The 26,053-nt window shown below is 36.9% G+C and overlaps 2 protein-coding genes across 3 annotated transcripts in view; both read left to right on the top strand.

The window, feature by feature from the left end:
• Nucleotides 1-12,552, top strand: part of LOC125241508 (E3 ubiquitin-protein ligase RNF169-like) — a 28,210-nt gene extending 15,658 nt beyond the window's left edge. Inside the window, exons 5-7 of the mRNA XM_048150028.1 lie at nt 48-274; nt 7,724-7,904; nt 8,836-12,552. Of these exons, the coding sequence (XP_048005985.1) occupies nt 48-274; nt 7,724-7,904; nt 8,836-9,411 (984 nt within the window). The 3' untranslated portion in view covers nt 9,412-12,552. The remainder of the gene's footprint in view (nt 1-47; nt 275-7,723; nt 7,905-8,835) is intronic.
• An 8,103-nt stretch (nt 12,553-20,655) lies between these two features.
• Nucleotides 20,656-24,546, top strand: LOC125241594 (TAR DNA-binding protein 43-like). Of its 2 annotated transcripts, XR_007178749.1 has the most exons (3): nt 20,656-22,127; nt 22,933-23,149; nt 23,378-23,393. XR_007178749.1 is itself a non-coding variant. In XM_048150142.1 (2 exons), exon 1 carries the CDS (start codon nt 20,780-20,782, stop codon nt 22,124-22,126), a length of 1,347 nt encoding a protein of 448 aa, XP_048006099.1. In that variant the 5' UTR covers nt 20,656-20,779; the 3' UTR covers nt 22,127; nt 22,933-24,546. The 2 variants fall into 2 exon arrangements, 1 of the variants encoding a protein (XP_048006099.1); XM_048150142.1 differs by having other exon boundaries at nt 22,933-24,546.
• Nucleotides 24,547-26,053: the final 1,507 nt, after the last annotated feature.

The raw sequence follows: 26,053 nt of genomic DNA, 5'->3' as shown, positions 1-26,053 counted from the left end.
ACATGTTTAATATTATCATTCATTAACATGTTCAATATATTTTCCAGAAAACCGACGAACTACCTCACGCTAATAACTCGTTTTCTCCTGATGAAAAAGATTCAGATAAAACACTGAATGCAACACAATCTTTGCCCGTATCCTTGCCGTACACTGGGATACTACAACATAAAATGAATACGGTGGACAAACGTAGTGCAGCGAGCGGCAGCGTTGACTCCATGAGGCAAGAACTCTGTTACTTTAAGCCGGTACAAGGAACGACAGCGACAAGGTTAGTAAAATATGATTACTTTATGGCGTGGCATCAGGACTCATCTATTGTAGAGCGAGTGGACCGGCCGCTCTAGCCACCAGACTATAATAGGGGCGCCAAAATGGCCCAGGATAAGAAAATAGCCTCGTTTGAGAGTTTTGGTGCTCCCACACTGGGCTGTTATAAATGTTGTATTAAGATGTTATATAACATTTATAATAGCCAGTGTGGTAGCACCATTTGGTAACAAAAAGCGCCATAACTTCATATCGCTCAACCTTGATTGAGTGCTCGGGCAGGCAATGCATGGCATGTAATTGGCATAGTAGTAGTAGTAGTAAAACACTTTATTGTACCAGAAAATAATACAACACACAGGAAAAAGAGCTTATTATAAGTACAAAGGCGAACTTATCCCTTTAAGGGATAAGTTCGCCCATCCTCATCTTAGTCCTTTGGGACTTAGGACTAGTGTTCATGTTAAAATTGGTCTGCGTTATAAAACTCTTAAATAGTAAGTAAGTGGACCCAGTGATATGTTATCATAACTGTGGTTTTTGTTTTGGCAATATGAGCATTTTATTGCTGTATTTGGAAATATAGGAGCTAGTTTTCTATAAAACAGACAACTTCATTACTTTTCAAGTGTTTTGGCTATAATGCCAGATAAATATTTTTCAAGATGTAAAGCAAAGGGCTTGCATTCCGGAATTCCGGAATCTCGAAATTCCGGAATTTCGGACAATTTTTCCGATATTACAGTTCCGGAATTGAGACACATAATCTCGAAAATTTCGGAAGTGAAAAAATATATATTTTTAGATGAAAACGTGTAATATCGGCCTGGTTATTTTACAAAATTACCACAGAATGTATAAGAAATATGTAAATTCATAAGTTAGACACTGCTCGGACTCAGGTAGTACCCTATTTTATGGCCAAAGGGGCTAGTCAGAGCGAAATAGTGTAATTTTAAATTTTAACCCGCTAATATTAACCATTGTCACTTTCTGGTTTTGCGAACTTAAATTCAGATGCAAATCGTAGTATTTGGTATTACATTCATTCACAAGCATAACGTCGTAGTTACTTATAAATACACTTTTCACAAAGACGTGTGCATATTTTACTAAACTGGTGGACTTTACTGCAATGTATGGAAAATGGTGGATATGAAAAGTATGCTTTATTTTTTACAAAAATTCAAGGTGTACATGTACCTAAGTATAAATCAGGAAATCTGACTTTTTGGGGCCTCGAGTCTGATACAGGTAATTCAATATTTATTTCATTACATTTAGGTGAATAAGACGTTGTGCCATTGTTGTAAATTATTACTTTTACATTATTTCGGTGGACAATCGATGCATATGCATTTAAAACCCTTGTTTTTATTAGATTAATAATTGATAAAACAATAATGTTGTCCTCGTCCATATTGCTGTAAATCCTCAAATATGAAATAAGTTCAGAAGGAAAACACTGTATTTGGGGGAGTTTTATTTAGTTTTTGTCTAAAATATGTAGTTTTTATTACTGAATGATGTGTCAAATACTATTAAATAATATTGCTAAATATATTTACTTTAATGTTAACTACTATCACAAAACTGGCACTAAAACGGGTGCGTAACATAATGAATACAAACTTTTGGCATATTCTCAATTTACAAACGCTCAAAAAGAATACTTTTTTTTATGTATAATGCACAAAAGGTATAATTTCAATTTGTATAAGATACAAATAATATAACATACAATATACATACTACCGTATACTATAATATACATATTACCTAATTACATTTACTATATCTTTAATAATAATATCTGGGCGACCGAGCTTCGCTCGGTTCTGTTTCGTATCCTTGACATGTGTCGCCATCTAGTTCAAAAATGAATAGTACCTACATCGAGCGAAAGAATTCTCAGCCTTAACAACACAACTACTCCACACGAGATGGCGCGCATTTCGCCACAAAAACTCAAATAGTGTATTTTTCTATTCGTTTTAGCCTTGACCTGTGTCGCCATCTAGTGTTTGCAATAAATAGTACTTACATCGACCGAAAGAATTCTGTCTTAACAGTACAACTACTGCACACGAGATGGCGCGCGAAGAAAAACGCATGAAAACTCGAAAATTCGCGTTTTCCGGGACCTAAGGATAAGTTACACCGATTTTTTTTTTTTTTTTTTTTTTTTAATACAACGTCGGTGGCAAACAAGTATACGGTCCGCCTGATGTAAAGCTTTTTCACCCCCAAAAATCCCCACATAACAAATTTCAGCGAAATCGTTAGAGCGGTTTCCGAGATCGTCAGTGTAAATAAATATATAAATAAATAAATAAATATACAAGAATTGCTCGTTTAAAAGTATAAGATATAAATATTAAAAAATATAACAACATGTCATATAAATCACAAAATTAGGTTGGGAACCCCACAGAAACTAACCCTGTCAAAAAAGTAGGTTTAGGTTAGGTTTGAACTGTGACCCCACAGAAAGGAATCTTGTCAAAAAAGTAGGTTTAGGTTAGGTTTGAACTGTGACCCCACAGAAACGAATCCTGTCAAAAAAGTAGGTTTAGGTTAGGTTTGAACTGTGACCCCACAGAAACTAATCCTGTCACAATAGTAAGTTTAGGTTAGGTTTGAACTGTGACCCCACAGAAACGAATCCTGTCAAAAAAGTAGGTTTAGGTTAGGTTTGAACTGTGACCCCACAGAAACGAATCCTGTCATAAAAGTAGGTTTAGGTTAGGTTTGAACTGTGACCCCACAGAAACGAATCCTGTCACAATAGTAGGTTTAGGTTAGGTTTGAACTGTGACCCCACAGAAACGAATCTTGTCAAAAAAGTAGGTTTAGGTTAGGTTTGAACTGTGACCCCCACAGAAACGAATCCTGTCAAAAAAGTAGGTTTAGGTTAGGTTTGAACTGTGACCCCACAGAAACGAATCCTGTCAAAAAAGTAGGTTTAGGTTATAGGTTTGAACTGTGACCCCCACATTAGACACAGACTTAACAGGACAACAATTGTATAATGTTACAATACACAATTTGAAACCCACATTCGATTCATACCCACACATTTACTGCAATGATAATAAAAATAATCTAATAACAACATTGAGGTATATGTACCACCACAGAAACGAATCCTGTCAAAAAAGTAGGTTTAGGTTAGGTTTGAACTGTGACCCCCACATTAGACACAGACTTAACAGGACAACAATTGTATAATGTTACAATACACAATTTGAAACCCACATTCGATTCATACCCACACATTTACTGCAATGATAATAAAAATAATCTAATAACAACATTGAGGTATATGTACTACGTACTAGAGGCGACGTTGCTAAGAGAATTTTTACACACCCCACTGCGGTCCATGGACCGCAACGTTGTCAGTCGTCTCCAGGCCCTTGCAGTGCAGTGACGTGCCGTGATGCATTTACTTTCCACGTGAATAATGCGTTCTTGTGTGCTTAAAGATTGTTCTAATCACTTGAAAAAATCAAATAAAAGTCAAGGTGTGACATTTCATCGGTAAATTAAACAAAAAACTCGTCTATAATATTTTAAGATTGAATATTCTACAAACACGCGAGCGGGAGCGGGACTGCCATAGAAATAGGATGACAAAGAATGCCCCTCAAGCTTCAAAAACGAGACCAAAAATGACATGCACGTGTGTGAGTAATTTGTGTATGTGTGTGTCAAAAATAGTGATGTGATGTCTATAGACATAAATATTCTATCGATATTCCACTATTTTATCGACTAGGTACTTTTCAAATAATGTTCTTTTAATATGTACATACATACATACATACAATCACGCCTGTATCCCATAAATGGGTAGGCAGAACACATGAAACTACTAAAGCTTCAGTGCCACTCTTGGCAAATAAGGGGTTGAAAGAAAACGAAACTGTGACTTTTAATATGTATTATAATAAAATTGCATACGAGTATTACGTATTCCTTTATTTATCTTTTTTCTCTAGGTAAGAGATTTAAAAAACGCATACAAAGTTAATACAAAATAGTACATTGCCATATGAGTGCGGAAAAAAGGAAATTCGAAACGAGTGGCGATAAACTAAAACACGTTACGAATTCCGTTACAATGGTCCTGCCAGTCAGTGCTGATTATACCCGACGGTACAGCCAGCAGTTTCGCCGCTTCCTCCATCTGCTGTACTACGCGCGCAGCAAAAATCCAAGCGTACTTGAAGCCCTGGATACATAGTAATTCCTTGTTTAGTAGAGACGGCGGGTTGATGGGATTTGATGCTGCTTAATCCTAAGCGAAAGCCTGGCAAAAGAGAGTATAAATTAATAGGGGCGCCACCGTCTATGTAAACCGTTTTGCATGTGGCAACTATTGAGTCACTTTGGTATGAGAGCAGTAAGTGTTGATATGATAAAAAATAGTTCTATTACAGGAAACCTTATGTCTCCTTGTGATGTACAAAGTCGTGGAAAGTGGCAAAATATAAGGTATAATTAGCTATTGCATTGGCTGTTATAAAATAAAAATTTATAATAATAAAGTAATTATAGCAGTGAATATTAGTTAATGTTTTATTCATTATTATATAATAATTACATATCGACTAATATAATATTGTACTCCTGTAAGTTATCGATACTGTCATTATGAAATTGTCAAGCCCTAGTGTAAACTAACACTTTAGGTTTTTACACAAAATATTGAAAATGATTGACTATTTTGAGGAAATATTGGCACACAGCAGAAGAAAACCTAATAATGGACTATGTGAGTGCCTACTAAACAGTTTTAAGTTATTAATTTGACAAAATATCGTAAAGAAAATTTCAATCGGAAGATCATAATTACCTGTGAAATGAGTATTTCAGCGGGTTATTTGACCCTGTAACAGAACAATCTAGTAAACTGCACGACACCATATTTTACACATCCTTTTTTATTACCCCAACCCCCGAATTATTTATTATTTTGAATAATTTCAAAATATGTAAACAAAGCCGCGGCCGCTAGCGGCCGCTGTCGGGCTCAGAAATGGTCACGTTTTGTCATTGGTAGTCCGACTCTTTCTCACTCATGGGATGTTCATATACGTGACGGCTTCTCTTTCGCACACTTCAGCTGTCTTTAAGCGTAAGCGAAATGATAGGTCTGTGGGACTGCCGCCATTTTGGTGACGCAATCATAGACTAGAAAAAGTTAACCGCGCAGATGTGCCATTTACATTGTTCCTACTAATGTGTTTCACCTCTAATATATATTTGCGAAATATATTTCTATTTGGAAAATTATTAGGTAACTACTTACTACTCCATGAATTATGTTACTAATAATATAAAAAAAGTTTATTTGTTTATTGATTGTTAATATTTTTTGAGTCATCATCCTCCTTGCGTTATCCCGGCATTTGTCACGGCTCATGGGAGCCTGGGGTCCGCTTTTGACGACTAATCCCAAGATTTGGCGTAGGCACTAGTTTTACGAAAGCGACTGCCATCTGACCTTTCAACCCGAAGGGTATCTAGACCTTATTGGAATTAGTCCGGTTTCCTCACGATGTTTTCCTTCACCGAAAAGCGACTGGCAAATATCAAATGACATTTCGCACATAAGTTCCGAAAAACTCATTGGTGCGAACCGGGGTTCGAACCCGCGACCTCCGGAACGAAAGTCGCACGCACCTACCGCTAGGCTACTAGCGCTTCGTTAATATTTTTTGAGTGAAGTTGTATTTTTAGCACGCTCACTTTTTGCAGTTTTCTTTGGCCTAGTCATGAAAAAAGGGAACAATGGATACGCTTTGTCCAAAAATTGTGCTGAGGAAACTTGGTTACCAACTGACTACACATATATATGTTCATTCATTATATTTTAAAGAAGAAGATAAGTACAGCACAATTATATTAATTTGTATTGTTTAAGTTGTAAATAAATAAATCATTGTGACTAGAATAGCCGTATTTAAACTAAATGTAAAATTCCCGTTAGGCAGAATATAAAAATGTGTCACATCTGATGGTGGACCTACTCTATGCGTTAATGGCCGCTCCCCCCACCCCGCGCATTTGTCAGCATGTGCAGTGTTTTCGCTTGGCAACGTCGCCTCTAGTACGTAGTACATATACCTCAATGAATAACAACGCGTTATATTCACAACATTGCACGAAACAAAACAGCAGGCGCTTATATCACCTGCCCCTCTAGCACAACTTGCACTGTCGCGCGCGAGTCCATACTTGAAGTCGCGTTTGATGTATGGACTCGCGCGCGACAAGGCAAGTTGTGCTAAAGGGTCTGTATGGTATTCGTTTTGTATATTGTATTACTTCAACGTTATACCACATTATACTTATAGGAAACAATATTATATGTAACAAACATTATATAATTTGAATTTATGCTATCTAAAATTATATATAACAGCAATTATACTAATTGAACTTTATACCATACAAAATTATACAAATTGAAATTATACCTTCTACCGAATATACCATACGTTTGTATACGTTCTATTACTTACCCCACTAAAACCTCGTTTGTATCGTTTGCTGTTGTTCGTAATACTTCGCAAGACCGATTTTGCCACAAAATGGACTCTCCTGTAAAATTACTAAAATGAAAATTGCAGTATTATATGCCTTTCAGGTACAGAGTTATTGTCTTAAACGTCGATTAATAATAAATTTCAATTTAAAATTGTACTATTTCATCAGAAATCCACCAGAAAACAAAACAAAAAAAATTTTCAATTCCGGAATTCCGGAATTGAAGTCCAATCTCGAAAACCAGTTCCGGAATTGAAAATCGTCCGATATTGCAAGCCCTAAGCAATATATGAAGCAAAAAGTGAGCTGATGTCGATTTTGTAAAAAATACAGTTTTAAGGAGCTCATACCTAGAACTTAGAAGTACTTAGATAATGGTTAAGAATACAAAAAAAGTTTCTAGATCAAAAAGTTATAGAGAATTTTATAAGCTTTCAAAATGTATTAAACCAACATTTCGTGTGACGCATAGTTTTTGAGATAGCAAAAAAAAACAAAAGATGGGACTTTTTCAACCCCCCCCCCCCCCCCCCCCCCCATCTCTTCGAGCTCAGGTCCGAAGTTCATGGACTTTTAGTATGTATGTCTCCTGACTATCCCTAACAACATCCCGTAGTGAAACTTTCTGCTTTCGGCCATTTCACCCAGACCCCCTTTTGAGCATTCATTGACTGATCTATATATAATTTGTGTGAATTGGTTAACATAACACGATCTTTGCTAATCAAATCTAAAAAAATCGCAGCGTTTTCGAATCGAAAGCGCTGCCTAAGCTGTTTGGTGCAGTTGTTGCTCCTTTATAGATCTACAAAGAAGTCCGCGATGGGCATTATGTCAATTTTTTTAAAGTAAAGCTTACTATACCCATTTTTATGCTTAATTTTTTCTGCAGTTACAATGCAAAGAGAGGGTTTCCGCTTCGTGTGCCAGTTGTTCGCTTGGAGAAACCGGAGGCCGCCCTCGTGTACAAGGAAGCCCCCACTCAAATGCAATATGTCGAAGGATTGTGTCTTCTGCGCAACCACTCTTTGGAGCATAACTTGCCCTCGGCATTTGTCATAGCACTCACTAAGGTCCGTACTTCTCTCAAATTACTAGATAATATAATAACGTTGACCGTACCGAGTGTATAGACCGCGGATCAGGCGAATATTTCGTCAGTCATCGCGTCTTGTGCTATACTCCGTATAGTGGTTAACGGCCATGAATAATAAACCTTCGTGAAAATCAGCTGCGATTTCATTTGTGGGTTCAGGAATGTCATTACACGCTATCATCATACGACCATATCATGACCATTCTATGAACGGATCAGGCACAGAATGTAACGCGATACCGACTGCTGTGCCCACTATAACGTAGTTTAGTGACGTAGTGCCCGCATATCATCCCCGTAGCAATCAGTTTTATACCCAGCAATACAGCGTTTTCGTGTCATCCAGAGTATCAAGAAGAGCGGTCGAATACCTGCTTATTTTTTATAACCAAAACATACAAGTAAGATAACATAGTGTAGTAGAAAAGAGCTATAGACTCTATAGCTCACCTCTATAGTATAGTGGGTAATTGTTAGTATGTAGTACGCTCGGAGGAATAGAACTAGAGTATCCTATCAGTTAGTTACCCCTCTGCCTTAAAACTTGAACAAATGTTCACATAATGCCCAGTACAAAAAGTCACGTAGTAGTAGCAGTTAACTTACCCTAATTTCTCAAGCTAAAGCCGGCACAAATGGTTAGGAAATGATGATTATCAATTCCTAGCAGTATTTTCTTTTATTCATATAAACTTAGTAAGTACAATATGAGAATTTCGCAATGCTCTGAAAGGATGCTACATACGTACCTGTAGTTTAGAAAATCACCTATGTACCTATTGTAATTTATCTCTTTATTCAGATAAATCGGAACTATAATATGAACATTTTCTCGATTAGTTGAAACTAGCCCGCAGTCAGGATTTTTCCCCTAACTTAATCTGATAATTAATTTTATATTTTTGCAGGGTCTTAAATCTCAGTCTGACACAAAGGCAAATCTAAGCACGAAAGGAAATAGCGTTGCTAAAGCAGTGACCGGGAAAAATATATCTTCAAAAAGTAAAAACTGCATTCAACTCGATGGCATTGACAAACTGAATAAAGAAACAAGTTTGCGACGCACAAGGTCTACGGGAAGTCTTTCGAAAGCTGAAAATGAAACGACACCTAAAAAGACCAAAGCGAAGGCCAGACAAGTGGTTTCTGAAAGAAAACCTTACTTGCGAAGCGAATCTAAGAAAAATAGTGCTAAGAAAGAAATAAATGGCCCACCATTCAATTCAGACTCTGTAAATAACAATAAAGTTAATTTAGCTGTAAAGAATTTGTCTAGTCCATTGCAGCATTGCGATGTAAAAAAAATATTTGAAGAACAACTCAGGATTGTGAAACAGATGGAGCAGGAGAAGAAGGATTTAGAGTTGGCTCGCAAGATGGACTTGGAGCTGAACCGGCGACTACTGCGCCGCGCGCCCGCCGCCGACAAGCGCGCGCTGCCGCCGCAGTACGCGCTGCGCCCGCCCAAGAAGCTCAAGGTCTAATCTTCCATCACAATCTCATCTATTACCTACAATTCTTCTCGCTTATTACGCAAACATAACTAAATGCTTCCTTGGTTTTTATTTTTCTTTAGTTTTTATTTATCTTATACAGTTGACCCGAGATAATCGTCAGATTTTACCTAGAGACTATGTGAATGCGTGTAGTATAAATAATTTACTACATACAACTTTTCGAGGATTGCATTTTTTAGAAATTAGTTACTCGTAGATACCAAAAAAACATCTATGTATACCGATTATAACTTAGAAACTGAAGAAGACGAACTACGATGTGTTGATTATTTACTTGTAAGTCGTGAAAAATAGTTCTATTCTTTGGTTTCAATCTGTCGATTATCTCCAGATCAGTGTGTTGACACAGTGCAGTGTGCTATTTTTTCTGGTATTAAATTTTACTACAAATATTTTATATCTAGTCTGTTCCGTGAACTTTATACGTGTACAAATGAAATCAAATCTTACTTTTTTATGTCTAAACTCAAACGGAGAAAAGGTCACTAAGTCAGTCTCAATCTACAGTCACCGGCATAAATAAGTGATGATTTCTGTACCTTGTCACATTAACATCTTGTTTGAAATGTCGTACGAAGTTGTCAAATGATTATAAGCGACAAGGTACAGAAATCATCACTTATTTTTGACGGTGACTGTACATATACAGTTTAATAGAAATTACGAGTTTTTAAGTTAATGCCGTCAACGTTTATTTACGCTTATTCATAAAGTAGATAAATAAATATTATAGAGGCTTGAAAGCCCCAAGAGGGCTTGTATTAATGATAAATTATTTTATAAGGGTCACTCCCTGCCTAAAAGCGTTGAGTTTCAAAAACCATGCAATACACCACCGTCATAAGTAGTGTTACACCAAAGTTCACAGTACAGACTTCAGTCTCCTATGCCTTTTTGCAGGCACAGTTTGATTTCATTGCAATCCAGATCCAAAAAGAATTGTAATTTCTTTTATTTAATTTGATTCCCGTTTTTCAGAACAGTATTTGTAAGGTACCTATGTAAGTATATTATATGTCAAAATAACATACTGCATATAATTTTCTACCGCTGCAGTAGCAGCGAAAAGATATATTTTTCTATTGGTTATTATTTTTAAGAGTTATGTAACTGTTTAGAGCTGTGAATCTTAGTTAAGTGTTAATAATTATAGTAGCATACAATGAAAAGATAAAATGTAGATGGTGAAGTGGGTAAATGCCAACTATTCAGTCACCTTTTTTCATTGAACGTATTTTTAATAGTAATTGCAGTTGTAAACTGGTCAGGGGATTCTATCAAACGTTGCCTAAATGTACATATATACGAAACGCGATATAAATCCGAGTTTTATACTGACAAGTAATTTAAACGAGTAAACTTTTTTCGGGTTTGGTTACTCGTGAATGCAGTTATCGAATAATAAAGACGCCTAACGGGCAAGTCAGTGTGCCAGTAACTAGATGTGGAGATTGTTCCTATTAATATGCAGAAAACCCTTTAAATTTTATAAACATGACTGCGGACTAAATATGTAGCTACTGGTTAGAAACGAAAGTAGTCTCAAATATCATCGTTTGTTGCATTTCATGTCTACACGTACATTGCTTATTAATAGCCCGTGTAATTACTATAGGTAACAGATTGTTACAAATACAGGTACCTAGTCCACAAGGACATAATTATCAAACAAAGCCTAGCGGCAGCCGTTGGGAATAATTTAACTCCTTGATTTACAGATCTAGTGCAAAATGATATTTTTACGGAAACGCTCGAACTTGTGCATGACAATTACGAATGGTTCCGAAAAATACAATTGAAAATTATTATGCACTTCCTCTGTAAAACAGTAAAGCCTATATAATAATAGTGAACGCAGTACACACGTACATCTAGATAATACATAGCAGTGGCTTGCCTATTGGTGAGTACGGCTTGCCGAAAGCTAATTTGTCGTAGTTGTAGGAACGTAGCTAGTACTTCAATTAACCATGTACAGTCAACATCAATAGTAGCGGATGAAATAGATAAATCAGTACAGTTCGCGGTCAGCAATTATGTAATAAGTTTAACTTTTATTTCTACTTATAGACACACATCTATTTTTGTTTAGCGGTTACAGTATGGTTTGAAGTTGAAGCGTTATTTGATCCGCTACTTTTGATGCTGACTACCTACTACGAACTATATTAACTGCGTAGGCACTCATCCTACTTAAGACTCAATAAAGCTAGGGAGTCGAGACGAGCTCATCATAGCGCGTTGAAAGCATAACACTACTAGAACTACTTAAATGCTATTTCACAATCATTATTAGATAACCACCAATCCAATGTGTTGTAAACGGCCGTCAGAATTAGCTCTCATGTGACTGACTTGTCTCAGAGTTTTAGGTATCAACACAAGTCGGATCTGTATTGAATTGACGCATAATGATATACCATTTATCTTACCATGCATTTCTTGAGTAATACTAATTTGAACTGATTTCGTACCTTCACAAGTAACGATTTCAACTCAATTGCTAATGTATTAACACATACAGAAATCATACAAACAAATTGATAGACATATTTTATAATTGCTAAATCCCACCATTTTTTTTTTTTCATATAAAATGGCGCTAATACTAAACCTCGAAGCTCGCACCGTCAAAAATTGTCAAATCGTTTGTAGAGCCGACCTACTCTACAACTTCTATACTCACAAACTGCGTCTTACTAAAAGATGTGGCTTGGCTGTTTATGAACGATTTCGGTATTTTATTAATATGAATAAACATACGTCATTGATTTGGTTAATCTTTATTTGATTCTAAATACGCAATAGAATATTGGACTATTTCAATAACTAATACCAAATTTAATGATCCCCTATTTGTTGCTTCTATTTCTGCCTTATGCAAAATATTGAACATTATATTATTATTATAAATGTCTTTTCTGACAATCACCCCTTCGGAGAGCTTTATGTCACACACCCATTAAAGCAGTGAATGTGAAAGGCATACTGAGTACCCACAACACAAGCCTTCTTGAGCTTACCGTGGGCCTCAGTCAATCTGTGTAAGAATGTCCTATAATAGTTATTTATTTATTGATTTATACTATTGTCTCAGATCTGTAAGTTCACATTTTTGCCACATTTGTTTTGAAGCATGTTGCGATGTGGCTAAGACGTATCGTTTGCCAAATCTAACGATTAATTTCGAACTGGTTGAATCGATTAGGCCCTATGTACAAGGAGGCGCTTAAACAAATTCCGATTTCTGTCAACTTACTGAAATGTTATTTGAATCGGAAATGATAAGACTCTGCCACAGCGATAGTTTAAAATTAAAAATGGAAGATTAATGACATAATAAGTAAAGCGTGATAAAAAATTAATATCGTAAAATACTCACTAACGAAGATCCGCAAAAATGTAACATGTGTAAGATTATGTTTAAAGTAAGCGAAATATTGTTATTAAGTACTTGATTTTTTAAATATTATTACAGGATTTTATTTAAAATTTCATTAGGTTGCGCAAGTTTACGTATTGTGGACGCTGTCATGTGTCAAAAAGAGGTTCTTACAGCTCTGGGACAATAGACAACTTTTATTAATATATAAAATATATAGCCAAAAAGTATGTAAGTAAATGTAATTTGGCATGTTATTAAAAATGGTTGTCTGAATATTCATTATACATATTTCAATCTATAGACAGCAAAATGAGTGAGTGCCAAACCACATCTGAACATGTGCTAACGCTCTTGATATAAATGTATGTATCATTTATATATGAGTCTATTAATCTAGGTATGTCAGTTGTACAAAAGACTGAAGTGTCCCCATAAACAGGGGCCACGAGCTCCGCAAGCTCTTATCAATCGAGATTAAGCAATTTGATTGATAATTATTATCGAAGAATAATATTGTTGTATTGGACAAGACATCGGCTCGGATCTCATGACATTGTGATTGAACGTGAATGTTAAAATAGTCTTAAGAATTTAGACTTTAGCTTCGATGTCTTAATGTATGGAAGTATATATATATAAATGGTGCTGTTGAATTCAATTCTCACTTAGCTTGGTATTAAGTTAGCTAAAAACCAATTGTGTATAAAAAATTGTTTTCAAACAGCAATTTCACCATACACAAGATTCTATAACGTAAACTGTAATGTAAGTGCGTTTTCACATTATCCGATCCAATATCGGATGTCGGAAGGATTTCAAAGACAAAAATCAAAGATGGCTTCTTAAATGTATGGAATATCGGTCTTACATCCGACATCGGATCTGATAATGTGAAAACGCACTAAGACCACTGTCTGACTTGTCGCTAAGGTTATATTCTGCGAGATTGAAATGTCTATTCTTATATTAACTCCTCGATTTCCACCGACTGAATTACGAGATATACGAAAAATACAGACTTGAATTTGTAAAATTTAATAATTTTTGTCTGAAATTATTCCACCCTACTATTGTGTGGTTAATATTAAGAATGACAGCTTAAGTCATGACTAAATGTATCTACTTGCTGGAAACACCGAAAACCACCATTCATTGTAACTACTGATGAGGAAAACTAAAATTATTTATTTAATTTAAATAAAGTTCTTACACTTCCGTGCTAATTATGCTTTATGCGAGCTACTTCCCTGTTCGTTATAGTTTCGGAAGGCTTTTTGATTTCCTGCAAAGAGGATCGAGTATTATAGAGAGTTACCGTCAAAGTGAAATGTGTAATCACAGTGCATAGACTGCCATCTCTCGACACAGGCTTAAAACTTTTGAACCTCAGTTTTGACAATTTGGCCCATATTCTTAGCTTGACATGTGTTAAAATGTCAAACATTAATATTAGCGCCATCTAGCTGAGCGTACCCCAAAGGTGTAATGCCATCTAGGCCACCGGACCTTTTTCTGTATGGTACTGACGTGGGATAAGGGTAGGAGGAAGACTGAGGTACGTTTTTTCTTAAACTTTATCTGTCTATACGAAGTTACATATGTCTTTGATTTCCTGTAACCCGGAGGGTAGTTTTGGACTTTGGACATTAGGATTAACTTAAAAATTGTACACGATTAAAACCGGCCATGCATGATGTAATTGATGTAGCATTCCTATAATAAAGCAGTTTTAATTTTTTAATAACCTGTATGTATAAAACTATATTATAATAAATATTATAATAGTAGCTATCTAGCTACTCGTTATGATGCATGAGCGTGTATATGTGCGTGTTCGCCGAATATGTTCCATAATACGGTTCCATTCTTGTCCAGACTTTTTGGTCTCAATCTTCACTGACCTAGGAAAGTGTGATTGACTTTCACAAATGTAGTTATAATTTTGCAAGCTGTTTCACAGACATTAGACCGAAACAAAAACTGTTTGAAACTCTGAAAGAGTATGGGAGAGATTTTTTTGTCAAAAAGTCTATTGTGCTCCCACTAGGGTATGCAAAAACCGGTTAACTTAAAAAACCGGTTAATAACCGAGACTTTTCCTTCAAAACCGGTTAACCGGTTATTAACCGGTTTTGAGGATTTTTAGTAAATGGCCGTACTACGCAATAATTACCATTATCTTTAACAATTCTGATGTTGATGATATCGTAGCAGGTATTACTTGCACGATAAAGATGATTTTTATCCAGTTTTTGGAAATTTGGTAAATGCGGAAATTGCTAAAAAAGGCTTGTGTGGTTTGAATGTGATTCGACAGTTGCGTTTTCTAGGCATCTCGCGAAGGTCTACAGCTCCCAGAGCCCCTAGTAATACAAGCAATTGATGTAAGAAAACCAAGATCTCCATTTTACCTTTCTTTTAAAAAATATAGTTTGAAATATACGGTAGACTCCGGTTACAACGACGCTCAAGGGACCGCTGATATTACGTCGTACTAACCGGATGTCGTACAAAACGAATTTCATTTCTTTTGATTAAAAGTAATATCTACATCTCTATTACTAAAACATTTCAATCAATAGGTTTATTTACAGCGTATCATTATCATCATAGTATTAATACCTTATTTTATTGTGACTTGTTTAGTTAGAAAAGTCCTTTTTAGTATGCGTGCTTGCTCATCATTTGTAAGTAAAGCTAGTTTATACGCAATCGAAAAATACAAATTGGGTTCTATTTAGCTTATAAGATTAGACCCGAGGCGAACAAATGGTTAAAATTTGAAATGCAATACTCCAAAAAGTTACGTGGCCACAATGTAATGTTGCTACTTGTAGTAGGCAAGACTGGGGGCCGTGCTCGGGTGGAAGTAGCCTTGTTTCCTCAATTTACTAGTAAAACTAAAAACGTTATCGCTCGTCGTTGCAACCGGACTTGACGGACGGATTCTGTGTAAAATGTGTCGTAAAAAGCGGCTGGTCGTTAAAATCGGAGTCGTAATAAACGGATGTACTTTCATACTATCACATACGAAAACCAAATAAATACCTGTGCTTATGTCGTTGTAAGAGGTTGGACGTTAGGTCTATGCGGAGTCGTAATAAACTAACCGGACTCTACTGTATTGTATAAAATGTGTAATTGAGTAGACTCGGGACAAATTTTGAAAATAAAATCATTACAGATAATAATGTTGTCAATGAAAAGTAATGAATAAATCTTTATTATTACATAACATTAAATAATTACGTATTTTTGAACCTTTTAATGCCTAATTTTCCAAATTTTGAGAAATAAATACAGTTTCGGTTATTAACCGGTTAGAGACTATAAAAACCGGTTTTTAACAGAGGCCAAAAAGTCTCGGTTAACCGGTTTTTCGGTTAACCGGTTAACCGGTTTGCACACCCTAGCTCCCACACTAGAGATTTTTTTTGTCAAAAAGTCTATTGTGCTCCCACACTGGCTGTTATAATTTATAAATGTTACATAACCATAACTCAACAAAGTTAGAAAACCTTAGGACTATTTCAAACTCATTACAACTAGGAAAACGTTTGCTGTTGTGATATAATGATGTAATAACGTGGATAATCTAAATAAACTTTTACTATATTTTTAACAGGATAACTTAGTAAAGACTGCCTGAAGACTCATTTATGGTGAAACAAAGAATCTCACATACAAACATGAACGCTGAAGACAAAACACTCTTTTCTTTGGGCAGTCAAATAAAAAAGATTACCACCATAAGACCGGTTTTTATCGTGTACAGTTTTAATGTTGCATTCAAATATAATTGAAATCATGACGCAGTCATGTCATTATCTTGTTTTAGTTAACTGTCCACGTTTAATAGGTTTATAAAGTTTGAGAAAACCGGTGTATTTTCTGTTAACATAACGAAGAATATCACTTTGCTACAGTACTGGCACTGGCTAATAATATACCACCTCCATCAGTAGACCAATTTTTTTTATACACGGTGTGACAAGAGAGGAAACCGAATGATTTTAACACCGTATTACTGATCACGTTAGTAGACTCTTAAAAACTTTTCTGGATTTAAAAAAAAAAAAACAATTACTTATTATTTCTCAGCACAAAACGCTCTTTTGATGGGGATGATGCCATTATCGGACATAATCTAACTATCCTCGTTAATAAATATAAAGCCCGACGCACGCGGTCCTAAACCGGGCGCCTTCGGCGCCCTCTAACTTAAAGTGTCGGGCGAAGCCCGACGCACGCGGTATTAAACCGGGCGCCCCCAAACTTAGTGTCGGGCGAAGCCCCACGCACGCGGAACTAAGCCGGGCGCCTTCGGCGCCCTCTAACTTAAAGTGTCGGGCGACGCACGCGGTCCTAAACCGGGCGCCTCTGGCGCCCTCAAACTTAAAGTGTCGGGGGAAGCCCCACGCACGCGGTACTAAGCCGAGCGCCTTCGGCGCCCTCTAAGTTAAAGTGTCGGGCGAAGCCCGATGCACTCGTTTCCAAGGCTTTTTTTTATAATATATTTTTCTCAATTTTTTTTTAATTTACATAAAGCAATACCTTTCATTTGAGATACGTTTTGTCAAAATCGGACGATACAATAAAAATATAATTTGTTTTTAATTTTCATAAAACACCTCGCTACGCTCGGCTTCCTAAGGGATGAAATTTCGGTATCCTCGGAAAAAATCGTTTACTTTGATGTCTACTATCACCATGCAAAGCGGCTTGCTTCCATCTAAAAGTGCAGCTTTTGGCCAAAAATTCTCCATAACAAGTATGACTATGAGTTGTTCGGCCCAAAAGTGTGTCCACATGAGAGGGTAAAGTTGGGGCTGGTGTCCCTCTCCCACTTATTGCCACTGTCAAAATCATTTGAATGGCGTCATCACTGTCATAATTTGGGGATACCAGTCAATATTCAAAGTTACTACCAAATCTACTAATACCCAGTTAAAGGTTTTTTTTAATTGCGCAAATCTTTGGTTTTATGGCTTCGTAATAACAAAGAGGATCGAGTATTAAAGAGCGTTACTGTCAAAGCAAAATGTGTAATCACAGTGCATAGACTGCCATCTCTCCACACAGGCTTAAAACTTTTGAACCTCAGTTTTGACAATTTGGCCCATATTCTGAGCTTGATATGTTTTAAAATGTCAAATTTTAATATTAGCGCCATCTAGCTGAGCCTACCCCAAAGGTGTAACGCCATCTAGGTCACCACTGCTTTATCTATATGGTACTGAGGTACGTTTTTTTCTTAGACTTTATCCGTCTAGATGGAGTTATATAGGTCTTTGGTAATAATGACTTACCAATTCGTTACAAGGTATTAATACCCTTGCCTCGATATAATACAAAAATAATTTAAGAAGTCTGTAAATTTAGTTATCATACAGGTAAAAATACTACTACTATAGTAATCTCACACTGGTCACACGTGCGAGAGGGACACCAGCCCCAACTTTGACCCTCTCATGTGGACACACTTTTGCTAGTCTGACAAGAACGCCTTTATGCACCAGTGATAAAGTTCAATTTAGTATGCCAAAAAAAGTGTGAGCTCAGTCCCTATTGAAAGTCCATGGTTTGCAGTGGTAATAGTGACAACTTGCACTACGGTATATTTGTACGCGTCAGTTTGCGTTAAATTGTTTTTTCTCAAACATGCAATGAAATATTGTCTTTACGTTCCTTAAAATGGGCTGGGAAGTATCGCTTTTTGGGCGCAACAACTCGAGAGGACTGTAAAGGGATTTCATATTATTTTTTAGGCCTAGGCCTGCAAAGTAACTTTTTTTTATAAAATATTGTCCTTTAGAGCATTTTTTTTTTATTTCATTGTATGTTTGAGAAAAGCACTATACATGCCTCGGCGTGAAAACGGATTCCCGGCCTCGTATCCCTATCCGGTATATACCCACTTGGCCGGAAATCCTCATTTTCCCGGCCTCTGATGTTATGTACTTTTCACGCCCTCTATCGTTAACTTTCCTACATCGGATTTACTATTTCCTTTGACTGAACACCGTGTTGTCCGTGGTGAAAGTCACATGAAAGTTATCGTATCGAAACTTAATAATAGATGGCGCTGCATTCGAAAATATTAAGTTGATAACTCTATAGCATACTATTCAATATACTCTATGTTCTGTTCATAAGTATTCCAATTTCAAAGCGACAGCTTATGTAAGTACTTCTCGAGATTATCTCGAGATATTTAATGATGTGACAGACATACGCACAGAGTGGCACCATAAGGGTTCCTTTTGTACCTTTTTGGTACAGAACCCTAAAAAATTATTGAAAATGTACATACCAAGATTTAATTCTCAAATCTGAATTTCGCGCCAGTGCCAAGATTTGGCAAAGACCTTTACAGGGGACAGCTCAATCACATTTTTTGCCATACGAAATTAAACCTTATTACTGAAACAGAAAGTCGATCGTATCAGACTAGCGAAAACGGTCCACATGAGAGGGCATTGTTTGGGCTGGTGTCCTTCTCGCACGTGTTGCCAGTGTTAATGAGGTTCCCATATTAGTACTATTTTTATCTGTATATTACCTGACTTTATAACTTCTTATTTTATTTTAATGTTATATTCAAACAAGGGTTTCGATATATTTCAAAAAATTTGAAAATAATTATAATGTAATTATTTTGATGCCAGTAAATCAAAGATTTGTATAATTAAAAAATACTTTCAATTGGGTATTAGTAGATTTAGTAGTAACTTTGAAAATTGACTGGTATCCCCAATTTATGACAGTGATGACGTCACTGAATAATGTTGACATTGTCAGCAAGTGCGAGAGGGACACCAGCCCAAACAATTACCTCTCATGTGGACACACTTTTTGACCTAACTAAACCATCTAGTTTAATAATTCTAAATCTATGAGACGGATAAAGTCTTAAGAAAAAACGTACCTCAAAGCCATAGAGAAGAAGGTACGGTGGCCTAGATGGCGTTACACCTTTGGGGAACGCTCCGCTAGACGTATTGCCTAGATAAATGATCTTTTTTTTAATACTACGTCGGTGGCAACGATCCTCCTGATCGAAAGCCGAACCGTATCCTATGGACGCCTGCTACTCAAGGAGCAGCAACGCAAGGGCTTATCAGAATATTCAAAAAATTGTTAATATTTCAGATGATTTAATTTTATTACGAGGTTATTATTTATTAATTAAATTTTGCTGCCAACGTAAATTACCTAGCCTTTTCCATTCTTCGTCCATCTTTTATGAAAAGCCAATGCCAAGTTATTGGTTCACCAATGTGTAATCAACTAATCACTAATCAGCGACGCTTATCTTGGCCAAGGGGCTGGCCGCGCCGTGTCCGTGGACGCGCGTCGACGGTTGCGATCTGGATAAAGCTAGGAACATACTACGCGGACGTCCGTCGTAAAACGACCGCGACCGAACAGTGTGCACGGAACAAAACATCCAGCGAGCCAGATTTCGAACGGACGTCCATGCGCTCAAGGCCACGTCCACGTCCGACGACCGATAGTTTGCACGGTTATGTATAATTTCATCTAGGAACATACTACGCGGACGTCCGTCGTAAAACGACCGCGACCGCGATCTATCAGTGTGCACGGAACAAAACATCCAGAGAGCCAGATTTCGATCGGACGTCCGTGCGCTCAAGGCCACGTCCGCGTCCGTCGACCGATATTTTGCACGGTTATGTGTATTTCCATTGTCCAGATTCCCGTCCGCGGTCGATTCACGACGGACGTCCGCGTAGTGTGTTCCTAGCTTTATTCGCTTTCAGTGCTCTCTCATTTGGCAACACTGGTTTTGTCAACCAATGACAAAAAAAAAGACTGACGAGATGTCGGCCATTGCATTAATATAAAATCGATTATATTGAGAACCATAAATATATTTAATCCAATATTGAAGAAAATAAGTAAATACAGTTGAATTCAGGTTCAAAAATGAACACGAAAAGTAGAAGTAACTATAATGAAGACCTCTTCGAGTACATTCGAGTCAGTGAAGACGAAGATGACGCTAACGCTGTAGAAATTCCTTGTGAACTTGATGGTACCTTGCTTCTGTCAACGCTAGTAGCGCAGTTTCCTGGAGCATGCGGCTTGAAGTACCGCCATCCTGAAAGTAAATCTGTCCGTGGAATTCGTTTGAGTGATGGCAAGCTTCATCCCCCAAATGAAGCCGGCTGGGGTAAGCATCTTTATATTTGCGTTTTCCCCAAAGAAAACAAACGTAAGATGGAAGACGTTTCTCCTGAGAACTCTGCTGCAAAAACAAAACGTCTTGAGAAAAAACTTACCTGTTCTGATTTAATTTGTCTTGGTTTACCATGGAAATCTACAGAAGAGTCAATAAGGCAATACTTCGAACAGTTTGGTGAAGTTGTCATGGTCCAGCTTAAAAGGGATAAAAATGGTACATTTAAAGGATTTGGCTTCATTCGCTTTGCAACTTATGTATCTCAAATGAGAGCTTTGGCTCAAAGGCACAACATAGAAGGGCGTTGGGTAGATGTGAGAATCCCTAACTCCAAAGAAGGAGTAGTACCTCAAATGCCATGTAAAGTATTTGTTGGAAGATGTACCGAGGATATGACTGCTGATGACCTTCGAGATTATTTTTCCAAATTTGGAGAGGTTACAGACGTCTTTGTTCCTAGACCATTCAGAGCATTTGGTTTTGTCACATTTTTGGACCCAGAAGTAGCTCAAAGCCTATGTGGTGAGGACCATGTTATTAAAGGAGCATCAGTGTCTGTTTCCAGTGCTGCACCAAAGATTAAAGCCAAATCTAACCAGAATTGGAAGGATGATGGTTATGGACCTAATAACTGGGATGGAAACAGATCAGGTCCTTCTGGGGGATCAAATAATTCTGGTGGAAGTAGTAACATAGACTCACTGAATATGCAAAACTTGGGCATCAATCCAAATGGGGGCCCACCAGCTAACTTCAATTTACCTATAAGTCTTGTAGCGGCTGCTTTAAATCAAGCAGGATGGGGAGGATTTCTTGGAGGGCCTGGTAATGGAGGCCCTAATTGGCAAGGGGGTCCACCTCAAAGCAACTCAGGAAAAAATTGGAATAGCAACCAAAATTGGGGTCAGAGTGGTCCTCCACCATCATGGAACCAAGGAGGTAGCAACCAAGGTTGGAATGGCAACAAGAGTGGCAACTGGAACCAAGGGAACTGGTCAAATGGGCAAGGAGGGTGGGGAGGTAATGGCAACAATGGGTCAGGCCCGCCTGCGTCTAGCAGTGCATGGAACAGCAACAAGCCCCAGACATGAGGTGAGCAATTCCTGCTGTGGTACATGTTGGCTCATATATGTTTATATGGTCATCACTAGGTTAAGATCAGAGTGTTATTTAATGAATTATTATTTCAAATTCAAAGTCAAACAAACAGTGTAGAAATACTTAACTTTTTAGTGATATAATAACACATGAAACCTTATGTACTGATTGTATTTTAATTATGTAAGCTGATAAAAGCAGTGTGTTATTTTGTGATGTTGTGTGTTGAGGGTCTTATATCAATAAATAAGTATGTATTCTGTGATGGATGTTTTAATTTTGGAAAGAGGGAGTGATATTCTTGTTTATTATTTCGGACGTATGATAGTCAATATGGAATATGATACTGGGAATGTTTTACCCCTAGGAATTGAATATATAGGAATGAATGTTTCACTTCTGACTGGAAGGTAACTTTTTTTAATGAAGGCAGAAATGCAGGATGCCATGGGCATGGTGTGCACAGGTGTGTGTGACAAGTGGCTGTGCGTCAGCCGCAGGAGTGAAGTCTTAGCCAGATACAGCAAGCTGGAATATGGTGAGTGGGTTACAGTATGCTCAGTGATGGTCAGCTGTGATATATGGATGATTACCTTGTTCTTATGTTTATTGACACCCTAGTACCATTAAGATGTTTGTGTATGTTATCACTGAAAAATTGTGAATATGACTGTGGATACCTACAGGCATTATCAGTTATTGTAACTGCTTGTCTGCTTTTCAATTGAGTACTATTTACTTGACTAGTGATTGATTAGTTTTAAATTACAACTTATTAGTTCTCTTATATTTCTTTCAGATATAACATGTGAAATCTGCGAGCGTAGCACACTAATTCGATAGACTTTATGACATTGGTGCATCCCTATCACACTTACAAATAGTGCGAAAAGGACGGCCTCGCGTTATATCGTTTATCACGCGACCATGCTTGCCTGCCTGGGATTCAAATAGTGATGGCTGAAGAAACTCAGCAACAGCTTTTAACATGCATGGGAGAGATGGGAGGAAAAATGGTAATACACATAATTATTCACAAGTAATAGGGGCGTATTTATCCTAGCCCCGTGCAGGCTCTTGTTGAGGTGGTGAACCAAGTATTATACGTTAATTAAGTACGCTGTCGTCACTTATTGACCTGACCTTTCACCGAAACCTTAAAATACGCCCCTGATAAGTAGTATGAATTGAATAGCTTACTCAAAATGTATTTACAGCAGTAAAATTAATATTATTTTCCACAGCCAAAAAGGAGATATCAAGGACTATTTTGATAGCTGGAACAAGACAGTATCAAAATAATATTATTAAATAAAATTAAGTTTAATATGACTGATGAGGTGAGAATACACTTTATCAATAAGTACTTATATAATTTTATTTTATTTTGGGCGTAAATCAAGGGGCACGGCAGTGCTCCCGCTAAATAAAGCGCGAAGCAAACATTGCCGTACCAATGGAACCATTTCGCCGCATTTTCAGGTCCCTATTTGAGAACCTCTAGATAAGACCAGAACGCAGAAATTTTCGTCACCCGGTAAATTATAATCACTTACTTAAAATCCAGAATTTGAAGTCTGTAGGTCATTTAGTTCCGAAGTTAAGCGAAAGCAAAGTTTCGCGTTTATGACACTCACTCATGATCATCAGAATAGAACTAGTACTTCCCATAAACTAAGAGCTGAAATTTGGTACAGAGTTAGGGTTTAATGGCCACATAAAGGAAAAACTATAAAAACTAGGAGAATCGAATCCTGATTAGAAAACACAAGAGCAAGAGCCCAAAGGGCTTCCAATCCCGGGATCCCGCCTTTCTTGGGGTCGATTTAATTTTGTAATACTGGGATGCCGGTATTTTTAGTAACTATAACTAACATATTATGCCAAATGAACGTTAACTACTCATCAAAAACGTTAAATTTCTGCATCATGATGGTCCCTACACGACTAAATCTTGCTTCTTGCTCTCGTTTCTCGATTCAACACATTCTCTGTTTGGTGTTTTTATTTTACAATATTTCTATGAAAATGACAGTTTTTCCGATGATTACGTAGATAAAGATACGTGTCAAGAGCATTCGTTGAGGAGGGCCTGCTGCGAACGTTTTTCGACACATTTGTCGCACTTGGGAATTCGCACGTAAGTGTGTGTGTGACAGGGAAGCAACAGGTCAAACGTAGTTGACACAGGCCACAGACCCTCTGTAAGCAAATCGTCTTGATGCATCTACATACATCACAGATATAACTTTTCAAAAAATATGTTAAGGCATACGAATTAATGTATAAGCTACTTTATGGTTTACTGTGCGTATATGTTAATGTGTTGAACCATAAATTAAATATAAGAAGACCATACCATCCCATACATTATTATTAAAATGCGACCGCCTAAGAACGCGCATACACTACACCACACAAGATGGCGCCACAAAAAAATGTCTTGTAGCTTTCGATTATACTTGTAGATGGCGTTAAATGTCACTTTTGACATAGATTTATGGCTCGAAAGTGACACTTAAAGCCAATCTACTAGTAATCGATGGCAACAAGGCATTTTTTTGTGGCGCCATCTATGTGTGGTGTAGTGTATAGGCGGTCGCATTTTCATGTGTGGGATGGTATGATCTTCTTATATTTAAAATTAATCTATGATGGTACCTATTAAAATAAAGAAGTATGTAATTTGTTCTTATCAATAACCATAAAATTAAAATTTTGAAAAAAAAACGTTTTTGCGTCGGTGGTTAAAAATAACTAAATCAGCTTTCAAACAAAAAAAACTAAATCTAAATCGGTTCATCCGTTCGGGAGCTACGATGCCACAGACAGACACGCACACACACAGACAGACAGACACAACAAACTTATAACACCCCATCGTTTTTTCGTCGGGGGTTAAAAACAAGCAAACATATTTGAGGAAAATTTGATTTTGGCCACTTCCAGGCTGCGAAATAGCCATCTAGTTTTAAGCCTAAAAGGCGCATACATTTCAGGGTACGCTTTTTTGTATGGGTTTTGTCTGCCCCGGATTTATATCGTCCTTGCTAATATCCATACTAATATTATAATTGGGAAAGTGTGTGTGTCTGTTTGTTTGTCCGTCTTTCACGACAAAACGGAACGACGAATTGACATTAATAAGGGTTCCGTACCAAAAAGGTACAACAGGAACCCTTATGGTGCGACTCTGTCCGTCTGTCTGTCCGTCTGTCACATTGTTAAAATGTCGAGAACTACTTATGCTATCGATATGAAATTTGGAATAGTTATAAACATTGTAAACCTCTACAAGTTGAAAGTATTTTTTTTTTAATTAATTAATATAAATGATAGAAAATGGCCAAAATGAAAGGGGGCAAACTGAAAATTTCAAGTAACTAGGTCAAGTGGGGTATCGTTAGAAAGAGCTCAAATTGTACATATCAAAACTATTTTTTATAATTTTTTGGTTGTGGAAAAAAATTGTTTTTTGAAGGAAAATGTAAAAAAAAAATACCGTCCCCCCCCCTTATCTCCGAAGTTTACCAACATAAATTTATGAAATTTTCACCAAACATGGCTATTATAATGAATATTACAGGAAAAATAAAATCGTACACGTATCTTGAAAACTTTTTTTTTATTTATAAAAACCTTTCAGATTTACATTTTCAATTTCTACACCCTTGCGGATGTTTATTGTACCTGTATTTTTTAACAAAATAACAATGAAATTACCTGCTTTCAAATAGAGGCAAAATGGTTAAAATCGGTTCACGCAATAAACAATTATTCCATAAAAATCATCTTCCATACTAGCTCGCGTGCATTAGTTTACTCAATTTGCCGATAGATGTCCCTGTACGTTGAACGCTCATTTCCTACATCGCGTTCCTAATATAATGCGGTCGGTTCAGGAGCGTCCTTGCGACATG

Source organism: Leguminivora glycinivorella, chromosome Z, assembly GCF_023078275.1.
Source record: "Leguminivora glycinivorella isolate SPB_JAAS2020 chromosome Z, LegGlyc_1.1, whole genome shotgun sequence".
NCBI lineage: Eukaryota > Metazoa > Arthropoda > Insecta > Lepidoptera > Tortricidae > Leguminivora > Leguminivora glycinivorella.
The sequence above is the reverse complement of the archived record's forward strand: the minus strand, read 5'-3'. Positions and strand labels throughout refer to the sequence as shown.